The sequence below is a fragment of the Limulus polyphemus genome, unplaced genomic scaffold (assembly GCF_000517525.1).
Source record: "Limulus polyphemus unplaced genomic scaffold, Limulus_polyphemus-2.1.2 Scaffold2258, whole genome shotgun sequence".
NCBI classification, from domain to species: Eukaryota; Metazoa; Arthropoda; class Merostomata; order Xiphosura; family Limulidae; genus Limulus; species Limulus polyphemus.
Genome location: NW_013667868.1, coordinates 175040 through 186947, shown reverse-complemented (window position 1 = coordinate 186947; position 11908 = coordinate 175040). Strand labels below are relative to the sequence as shown.

The following is an 11908-nucleotide window of genomic DNA, read 5'->3' as shown; positions in this document are numbered from 1 at the left end:
AAATCGGTCTTCGATGTCCACAAATAACACATTGTATAACTTTGTGCTTAACAATAAACAAGCACAATTATTTTCTGCTCTTGTGCCTTTTTTTAATAAATTAAAATGTAATTTTATTCGCCAAAACCATCATATAAAAGTTTTAGATCATGTTAAGCACAGAGAAAGAAACAAACATTTCTGTTCACTGGGAAACGTCATGTTAATATTAGTAGCTAATCTTATAGGGGACCTTCAACTGAATAATGTTTGTTAAATTTAACCCAAGCACACACGTACATACAAACACACATGCAGATGTTGTTAAGTTAAAAAATTTCTTATATCTAATCTGTAGGCCGTGGTTTTAGTGCAGCTTCTTGGAGCAGCTTTCGGCGCTGAGGATAAGAAGGAGGACTTGAATAAAACAAAGACATATATTTCACCTCAATACGATGGCTACAGTGGCTATGGCGCTCACGGGCAAGGTGGCTATGGATTACATGGACTTCATGATTATGCTGGCCACAGGAACTTGGATGTCCACGGTGCTCATGTCGGCTATGGTGGTGGCTTTAAAGACGTTGACCACTACGTCCGTAACAAGAGTGATGGGTATAAGAAAGCTTACTCTTACGACAAGAAGTCCAGTTTTCACAACGTTAGTGGTTCCCATGGACTGTATGGTGCACAACATGGATTGAACGATTATGGTGGACACCGCAACCTAGGAGTTTTTGACGGGCATGCTGGTGCCGCTTACGTTGCCAGGGATCTATACGGACACCAAGGGTATGGCAAGTATGGTCATCTGAGTGCCAACTACGGTAGCCTTGGAGGATTAGGCTATGGTGGATATGGTCACGGAGGATTAGACGATGGTAAATATGGTCACGGAGGATTAGGCTATGGTAGATATGGTCACGGAGGATTAGGCTATGGTAGATATGGTCACGGAGGATTACGCTATGGTGAATATGTTCATAGAGGATTAGGCTATGGTGGATATGGTCACGGAGGATTAGGCTATGGTGGATATGGTCGCGGACGATTAGGCTATAGTGGATATGGTTACGGAGGATTAGACAATGGTGGATATGGTCACGGAGGATTAGACTATGTTAGATATGGTCACGGAGGATTAGGCTATGGTAGATATGGCCACGGAGGATTAGGTTATGGTGGATATCGTCACGGAAGATTAGACTATGGTAGATATGGTCGCGGAGGATTAGGCTATAGTGGATATGGTTACGGAAGATTAGGCTATGGTAGATATGGTCACGGAAGATTGGATTATGGTGAAGTTGGCTATGGCCATTAATAATCTGCATCTATTGTATGCATCATATTTCACTTACCCTGCTATTAATTTTTTCATTAGACATCAACACGTTCATTTCTAAGTGTAGAATTAAGAGTGTGATAGGCTTAACCAACTAATATATACAAATGTGGATGAACTTCCATTTATTTATTTTTTTTGCTGAACTATTATTTGAACTTAAAGTTGCATAAAACGTGTCTGTCTGACACGCATTTTGGTTCAAATAATGTCGCTATAACTAAATAAAAATTGATTTACATCTAAAAACCCACCACTATTCCCTCATCAATTAACAACTAGAAAAGTGAAAACTGTTTTCTTTCACGTAATTATTGGCAATAATTCAGTTAAATGAAGTTTACTTTAAGCTTTATCTTAATGAAGTTATGTTGTTTCTATTATCTTTTTATCTTAATTAAGTTACGTTTTACAAGTTTTGTTACAAATAACTTTGATTTGTACAATACACAATAAAATTAGAAGTATCATGAAGAGATATTCTCAGATATATTGATTTCCCACAGAGTAAACGGGTAGGGCCTGCAACAAGAGAGCCATCGAATAGTGGGTTGTAAAGTACAGGTTTGTGTTTCTTAACTTTGACGGAATCCGACACAAAGAAAGAGATGGTTCACAAAAGATGCATAAAGCAGCTATCTTTACTTATAAACGTAAATCAAAGTTAAAGTTAAAATGATATAAGTGTCTTTAAAGTGTCTTTAACGGTGGAAAAAGGTTAATTCAAGTTCTCAAAAGTTAAGAGCTAAAGTTCCACTATAGTCAAAGTTCTTCAAAGTTAGTTTATCACAAGTTGAAAAAGTATCATCCTTTATTAGTCATGTTGAAAATCTCTGGAAAAATTATAGAAAAACTCTTATACTTATAATTAAGACTAAATCTCAAACAAAAACTAACTCAGTTTTTAACAATTTCTCTAAAACAAGGAAAGTCTAACCAAATCTAAAAGCAAAAAACTCAATAAAACAAAGAAAAACAGCAATATATATATACAAACAAACACACACTCTCTCTCTTCTCTTTACGGATGCACGAGTTATCCACCTGACTGAAGATAGCTCTCAAGTTAACAAAAGTTGTTAAGACCTGTTTACCACGAGAAATGATCACTGTCGCTGTCTCTAATGTATCTCATATTATAGTAATCCATTCTTGTGAGGAACGTTGTTTTTAGTGAGCCACCCAGTCCCGAAAACAACCAAAAGAAAGTAAAACTTCTATCTCTCTTGACCAATGTTCTAAAACAAAACCAAAGGAAAGTAAAACTTATAGCTCTCTTGACCAATGTTCTAAAATAAAACCAAAGGGAAATTAAAACTTATAGCTCTCTTGACCAATGTTCTAAAATAAAACCAAAGGAAAGTAAAACTTTTATCTCTCTTGACCAATGCTCTAAAATAAAACATATCAACTGTTACATATGTTATGTTACTGATATGTTACATATCAACTGATGGAGTAAAACAAATACGGTACCTTCGTGTAGCATATATATATATATATATATATATATACATATCAAAGCAACATTTTCGAGCTATGCCAATTCTCATTAGCATAGCTAGATGGATAAGAGAAAACGTCTAGAAGAGTTTTATAGGTCGTAAGTTGAACGAAGCGGTTTATTGTCCAATGTAAGTTTCTTTAGCAAAATGTTTAATACGCGTATCTACCGCATATTTAGTAGAAAAATACGATATTACTATGGCAGTGTTTAAAATATACTTATCTGTCAATTATGCTAATTAAGTAACTTAAGTATTGAATATGCCCTCTGAAATTTTTCATTTTTTGACAAACTTTATAAAACGTACACTTTATATATTTTCAGTAAAGAACGAAATTACGTAAAAACAAGTTAAAACCCATAGAATATAGTCAAAAGTTGGATTCCTTCACGTCTTGTTTGCTTGAATAAACCAAGTGTGATTTTGTCCACTCTGATGACTTCATTTTCCAGAAATTTATGGTATATCATTATTTATACTTATCTGTACTTACCAGAAAATCAAAACAAATAAAAAGAGTACAAAGTGAATATTAGAAAACGTCTAGTAACAATTTCATCACTGGTTATATTGTTAGGTTTAATAACTGACGGGTGATTTACTCATTCTTAAGGAACTACCACTAGTAAAACAAAACATAAAACACCAAGGACAAATTACTGTTTCTCTAATTGTGTTGACCTTTAAGAGGTTATACTAGTTTACAATATAACGACTTTACTCACCCAGTAAAGCCACCAAAATGGCTAATAAGTAAACTGTTTGCGAAATAACTTAGGTGATACATAGAGCGATTTTATTTGGATAATACGACAAAGTTGTATAATTGTAAATTAAATTGGTTTCTGGCGTTTGCTAGAGTTGTCATTTAAAACACAGGATATTTATGAAAAAGGTTGTCAGTCAGTGGATGATTTGTCCTACACAAGTGACTTGGAGACACCTGCAAAAGTTACCATAAGTAAGATTAGTAACTGTTATATTACTACACCTGGTACAACTATATCTGACAATCCATCCACGAAAACCTACACAACAAACACGATCTCTTGTTAAACATCACGTTCTTTAATAAAGTGTTACTATACTCTGTTTAGGTATCTCCTTCGTATTTTACATGTCCATATAGTCTAGCTAAATGAGTATATATTTCTTAACTGATTGAAAGAATATAATTACAATAAACAACATTTTTTTCTAAAGCTGGTGTTCCAAATGGTGTGTATTCAATCCCCATTTTATTTATTTTACTTACAAGTGATATTCCTTGACCCATTATATATGACTCAATATGCATATTGTACAACGTACATATGTACAGTGTCAATAAGAATATCCATAATTATTCAAAATATTAATTTGGCCTAGACAGATTGGGAACTATGGCGTAAGGTATGGAGAACAATTATTAACCCCAAGAATACCGAATTTATCATCTTCCATAGAACAAATTTACTACCTAAACAAACAATACGTGACTTTAAAAATGCTAATATAAAATTTTCTAATCTTCAAATAGTTCCAGTAAACTCAATTAAATATTATTTGTGATAGAATATTAAAATTTAAAAAACATCTAAATTCATTAGTTCAAAGAGAATAGATCTCATTAAGTATACTTTAGAAAAAATATTATAAATAGTAGTTGTAATAGTTTTAGAAATTCATAAAGTTCGTATTAGAATTATATTGGAATATGGTGTGCTGCTTGGGTTAATTTTTCACAGTATAATTTAAAAGCAATCCAACTTATACCAAACTCTGTTTTAAGATTAGCAGCTTATTTCACTTATTCAAGTTCTAAAAATAAACACTACGTGATAAGTTTCATTCACGATGGTTAGTAATGGATTGATTTCCTTAACTCGAAAATGTAATAAAAAACATCAAAATTCAGTTTCAATTGATGCGTTGAAACAAAGTACAAAATTTAGAAGGGTAAATAACTGTTCCATCTTTTAGTTTATACTGTGCTGATTTTAATTAAATAATCAATTGGTTTTATATACTATTATTTTATGTTTAGTAATTTTAAATCTTTTGATAATATACATTTTAATTATTCTTAATTTATTGTTTTAATTTGATTACTAAATACTGGTGCATAAATTATATTGCATTTGTTAAGTGTGATTTTATTTATTGTATAAATTATAATTTCTCTTAGTTCAGCTTTTTTTAAATTAAGCATGTGAAAAGTTGGTGGCAGATGTGTATCTGACTTGCAACACACTTCGTGAAACAACATATTCAATCTTCCTATTTTAGTATTTTATAGCTAAAGTCATTGTTTAAACACAAATACCCGAGAGATCTTGGCGTATATGTATTTCAGATCAAATAAATGGCTAAAATTTTCCCCAAACCCCTATAAAAAAAATCTGTTTTTGTTAATGAACAATGCTTTAAGTATATAGGTACAGATGATAGAGATTAAATTAAGGCACTGTGTGTTCGAGAACTAAGGCCTTAATTTGTGAAGGTGGATAAGTAGCTCAGCCACTATCAGTATCTAATCATAAATGTCTATTGTGACGGCTTTCATTGGAATTGGATTGCAAAATAACTTAACGGTGTACCAAGACACTTCTTAATATCCTGGTAACAATAATTCATTTGTTACGCGGCGTTGTTTTCAAGTGATAAAATATTAAAATATGTCAAACAAAGAACACAATGCTCTTTCTCTCTTACCTGCTTAAGAACAAAAAGTTTAACATGCTTGATCAATCTTCATTAACTTAGTCTAGATTTAAAACTATTTCTAAGTATTGTTGCTTATCAACATTATTTCAACGTTTTTATTATATGTTTAGGGTTATAATTTTAAACTGATGCCACTATTTATAGTGTTTATTTCAGGATTACGTTCTATTATGTGAATGCCAAAACATACTTCCTAATTACTTAATAAAACTTTTCCTTTTAACCCACCAACAACTCTTCTTAAAGTATATGCTCTAGTGTAAAACTTTCTATAAAGAATATCCTATGGTGTAAACTTTCTGTAAATAATATACTCTGGTGTAACACTTTTTACATAGAATACACTCTGGTGTGACTAAAAAAAATGTACACAGAAACTCACGCATTAAGGGCTTACAGATTAACGCTTCAAAAATTAACAACTCTATTCATGAAGTTGGTCAAGATAACACAAAGATAACATCTTCACTTGAAATTCATGTAACAATAGTCACTATGGTAACCCTAAAGATTAAACAAAGCTACTAAGTACAGCAAAGTAGATGGATAGATAGGATACTAGTGCCATTTGGTTTTCAACACGGGAAGGCCGAAGGCAAGCGTGTTAGAAATTTTTTCTCGAATTTTGTAGTGAACATTCTATTGCTATCTTACTAAAAAGTAGGTCTTTATAGACGGTGGAGGTCAGTGATATCTGTTCCACTACCGGAACTAAGTATAGCCTAGCGGGAAGGTAGTCAGCCGTAGGTACTGATGGAGAGTTAAAGAGCTGAGCTCGATTCTCTTGGTGTTCATAGTTGTTTCCTGGTAGAAAGGACGACATAACATCCAGCTCCAACACGATGATCAATCTCGCGAATTTTGTGGTAAGTCCAAAACCTTGTTATTCTATAACACGTAAAAAATGTCAGTCTCTATGTTTGTATATAGTATTTTGCACATAGCTACAAAACGACTATCTCCAAATATCCGTTTCTAAAACTGAACTGATAGACAAGAAAAAATAGCTAGTAAACAGCGCCCACCGCAAACATTTGGGCTACTTTGGTCTGACCAAATAGTGTCATTTGACAGTCACTTATGGCGCAGCCAGGACCCCAGAGTGCAGAGTATATTTTTACAGTAGCAAGACACGAACCATGAACCCTCGAGTTTACAGTTCGTGCTCATTAACTACTGAACCATGCTTAGCCTAACATTATCTAAATTTTCTAGAAATAATTAGATGTCTTCTTGGAGGGGGTGGGTGTTAAGGCCTTCTGAAAAAAAATAACCAGAAATTACACCAAGTATTTAAAGTACATTTCAATTTATTAAACTGTGGAATTGTCAGCGTCTGATCAGTTCTTATTGCTAACTAATCACTCTAGTATTATTTTTTATAGGCAACACAGTCGGCTTTGACCGACTTTATTGGATAATCTCAATATTTTAGTCTATCTGATTAATCCATATATACATACACTTTAAGATATGTTTTCAATCTGCTTAATCTGTATGTGTGACTCTCAGGAGAAGCACGTTCCAATACAGAGATGTATAGATATTGAACTTTTATTTTCAGATATTCATATCATCTGACAGTAATATTAATATTCATATCATCTGACAGTAATAGTCATATTCATATTATCTGATAGTAATAGACATATTTATATTATCTGATAGTAATAGTCATATTTATATTATCTTATAATAATAGTCATATTTATATTATCTGATAGTAATAGTCATATTTATATTATCTGATAATAATAGTCTTATTTATATTATGTGATAGTAATAGTCATATTTATATAATCTGATAGTAATAGTCATATTTATATAATCTGATAGTAATAGTCATATTTATATTATCTTATAATAATAGTCATATTTATATTATCTGATAATAATAGTCATATTTATATTATCTGATAGTAATAGTCATATTTATATTATCTGATAGTAATAGTCATATTTATATTATCTGATAGTAATAGTCATTTGATAGAAATACTCGCTGACCTCAAAATTTAATTTCCGTAAAGAAATTGTAACAGTTTCTAGAACTTTCAGAAAATTTCTGTTCAGCTAACTTATCGATATTCTGAATAATTATAAAAACTTTTTTGTGTGTATGTATCTAGTATAAAAATGTGTTCTTTTCACTACTTGAAGTTCGCACTGTGTACTTTATATTCCAAAGTTGTTACTACACTTACGTAATGTTCTCTCCATAACAGCTCCTTACGCTATCATACTCTATGGTGACGTCACAATCGGAGCAGTATTTTCCTATTTCCGGGAAAAATGGTTATGAAGAATATGATCAACCGAATTCGAAACTATCCGTCGTAATATACGACAAACGGGCAATTTTTGACCCGCCAGGACAATATGGCAAGGGCCCTTGGGAACTTTTTACATTTGGCTACGGACTCAAGTACGGCTTCGATAAGAACAAATTTTTCGAGAAGGGCTACGGATATGTCAAAGCATTAGGCCGAGATTTCTGCCGAAAAAATCCACATTCGTGTCCTAGTTACTACATCCCTCGACCCTTTACCTACCGAGGTACCAAAGAGCCCTATTGGGGGTTTCGTCCACGTGGAGGCATTTTACATCCTTTGAGAGAAGCTATAGCACTGAACCGAGGGTATCACCATTACTGACCAATAGACATTTCCACTGCCTGAATTGACCAGGATGATATTTTTATTATATATGTACGATAGTTCGGCTTCAAAGCTGCTTCTCTTCCAGTCAGTGAACATAGAAACACTGTTGGGATAAAGGATGTAGCAGTCCAAAGTTTTTCTCTCTTTCTTCTGTAATTACAAATTTATACATGGTAAATAGCATTTTGTAAACTATCATGCACAGTCAAGAGAAAAAGGAAACAGTCCAGTGATTACTTGTAGTTATCAAGATTTATTCCAAATATTAAAAGACATTACAGATAGATTAAAAAGTAAGCTAAGCAAAGAATCAAATAGCTTTTAATTGCAAGTTCATGATTTGAGGAGAAGATAGTGAGTATAAGAGGCGATCTCAAACCGGTTATCTCAAGTCTCTCGTAGCCTTAGTTGAGCTTCATCCTGAACCCCACTCAGTAGTAAGGTTGTAAACAGCAACTCTAATATTACGCTGGATACAAGGTGTGTAGCATTTAATGTATTTCCCGGTCTTTTTGGCGTATTTTTAATCTATAGTGGATATCTACGTATCTGTGAATTTCAAATACTCCCCTGTCCAGCAAGAAGATAAAAAACTTGAATATAACAAATAACTGCTTACTTAGCTTTAATAATTACATTCTTAAGTCTCAAAATAAATCAATGAACTAAACCTTGTTCTAAGAACAGAATTTCAAATACATTTGACATCAATTTCTCGATATATTCTGTTTAAGCGCTTAGTTAATTTTTTTGTTGACAAAAACAGAGCGTTTATAAAATACGTACATAATCTAACACTGATCTATTTATTATAAACACCAACCTCAAAGCTATGATGCTAATTATGTACCTAAGAATAACAATCTTGAATTACGATCGTGATCCATTGTAAATTTAATGTTAAAATACTCTCGATTCAAATAACATAAACATGTTTTTGTTGTTGAAAAATTACAAAGAATATTATCAGCATACTGTACTGGGCATGGGCAAGTGGTTTGCATGCCAGAAAATGAGAATAAGAATCGGAAGATGCAAGGTTTGAACCACGATATACTTATAGCTATGGAGATGTTATAACTGTGACAGTCAGTTCCGCTATTCGGTTAAGGGTGACCCTATAATCGACGTGTGCTGCTGCCTTTTGTATGCTCCCTCTGGTCAGCAGTTCTAAATTAGTACCTGCTTTAATAACCACCCAGTGGCTCAGCGATAAGTATCTAGACTTATGACACTAAAAATCGAATTTCGATACCTGTGGTGGGCACAGCACAAATAGCCTATTGTGTAGCTTTGTGTTTAACAACAAACAAGAAATTCAGCTTTAATAATATTTTTTCTTTAAATATTTTGTATATAAAAATGGAGTTGTTCAGGTTGAAAATACCAAATCATAAGTATAACATTTATAACAAAGTGATTTAAAAGAAACTGGACCTTCCTTTAAACGTCGTTTTTCATGATTACTTTTCATTAAAACGTAGGGATGAGTGTGTCGTAGCAAATTTAAAACCCATACTGATCCCATTAACTTAATCATTGTTTCTTCAAAAGTAACATTAATGTACAACGATACATATATATATATATATATATAGTTCACAAAATGACTCTTATACAAGTTTTATCGCCACTGGAGTCTTAGTTTCGTTTATATTTGGCTAACTGCACGCATGCGCACTTTGCACTCAGATTGACATACATCTGATAAATTAATTTCCAAATAAAAAAGTAAGGAATAATCACAACAGCTGTTTCGAGTACAAGACAAACGATGTAGTAATATAATGTGCTGCATTTTTAATAGCTAATATGTAAGGACTTTTTCTGAAGTAATGAGTAATTTGTTACTTTTCTTCACTGCAACACTACTCATTTTAAGTTCATTATTTCAATAGAGTTTATGCATATAATCTTTCATAATCTGCTTTTTACTAATAACCTCTCACACAAGAGCTTAAGAACGTAAAATTTCCTCCAGTCTTTCAAAAATATCAGCTAGATATAGTTGTGTTGTTAAATTGTTTGTTTGTTTTGGTTTTTACTAATATAAAAATTACTAATGAGCTCTCTATTAGGTAAAAATAAATATACGCCATGTATATGTCAGAATTCTCGCAATTGGTTGTTACATGGCAAGAAAGATGACGTAAATGTAGTGTTTTATTGGTTGCTATGAAATAAAGATATGATGTTTGATGTCTGTAGTAGTTTCCATTAAACACAAATAACAAGAGGATTGTGAATAATTGAGAGTTTTATTTCATTTCTGCTTTTTTGTTGTTTACTTTGTACGATATATAATACTTGAATAACTCAGTATTGTAATTAATTTGTGCTCCTAAGGTTTAATCCCACTTTATATTTTCGTTTTTAAAATTTACACCATTTAAACAAATTATTTGATTTAGCTGTTCTTTTTGTATCTTTATCATAGACCAGAAAACAACACACACTTCCTGTAAGTCGAACAATATTTGTTAAATCTCAGAAAAAAAAAACGAATATTATAAAAAAAAACGCTCATTTCATATTTATGGTTATAATTGACATTAAAATAAGTTATAACAAACGCCTAAGCTTAAACCAAACTTCAAAGTAGAAGACTAATTTAAAATAACTAAAGTCACATACACATAATTATAATGTGAGAAACTTGTGTGAATATGCAAAGAATGTTTCCAGACACTTGTTTCTAGCTTTGTTTCTTGTTCAGCACAAAACTGCACAGTAAGCTATTTGTGCTGTGGACATGCTAGGGTTGAACCTCGAATTTTAGCGCTATAAGCCCTCAAACTTATTGCTGAGCTAACTAGAGGGCATTGCCAGGCAGTTAAGTAAATGATAATTAATAGGGAGAAATCTAAATTGTATAACATGGAAATTTCTTACTTGCATAAACAGGTTTTAGACACGCTTATGACTGAACCTATATTCCACGAAAATACTTCAAATGTACACTCTAGTTTTATTTTTTATCAATTTTTACCATCGAATGGCGCATGTTGAATTTCACACTGTGCCCTTGTTAACCTAGATTTCCATCGAGAGACACCCCCCAGGCCGGTAAGTTTTTATAACTATTTTTGGGGCAATTGCTCAATGTGTGTGTGTACTGGTACATTAATCCTGTCACGACCGGTCGGGTTACTGATGAATATAGCTTATCTGTCGCTAGACAATTTGCAGTTCGCCCCAGAAAAACCCCTGGCGCAGAAACCATTAATTTTGATTACATTCTAAGAAATAAACATGTTGAAGTACAATACTTTATAAAGAAATTTTTTAAGATCTGAAGTCCAGCTATTACTATACTTTTAGCATTTTGGATTTAAAAAAAACAAACTCGTAGAATCTTTTTTGGATCACCTCAACGATATTAATGATAACATTCAATTCACATTAGATAATCTCAAAATTCAGTGTTCATGTGCCAAAAAATTTTATATTTTTTCAGACAATTAGAAACTTTCTCCCTGGTGGCTCAGCAGTAAGTTAACGTTAAAGTTGGGTTTCAATACCTGCGGTGAGCAGAGCACTGATAGATAATTATATAGCTTTGTGCTTAACAACAAACAAACAAAAATAATTTGAAATTTAAAGGTAAGAATTAAAGATCATTAGAGTAATGTTGAAAAAGGTTTATAAGTTCCCACTTGCTGAATATCATACAGATATAGAATGTGATATATTATAGCACAAAACTGAAA

General features: G+C 32.4%; 1 protein-coding gene across 1 annotated transcript in view; it reads left to right on the top strand.

Moving 5' to 3' along the window:
* Positions 1–1303, top strand: part of LOC106466437 (glycine-rich cell wall structural protein 1.0-like) — a 6074-nt gene extending 4771 nt beyond the window's left edge. Inside the window, exon 2 of the mRNA XM_013926720.1 lies at positions 338–1303. Within this exon, the coding sequence (XP_013782174.1) occupies positions 338–1303 (966 nt within the window). The remainder of the gene's footprint in view (positions 1–337) is intronic.
* Positions 1304–11908: the final 10605 nt, after the last annotated feature.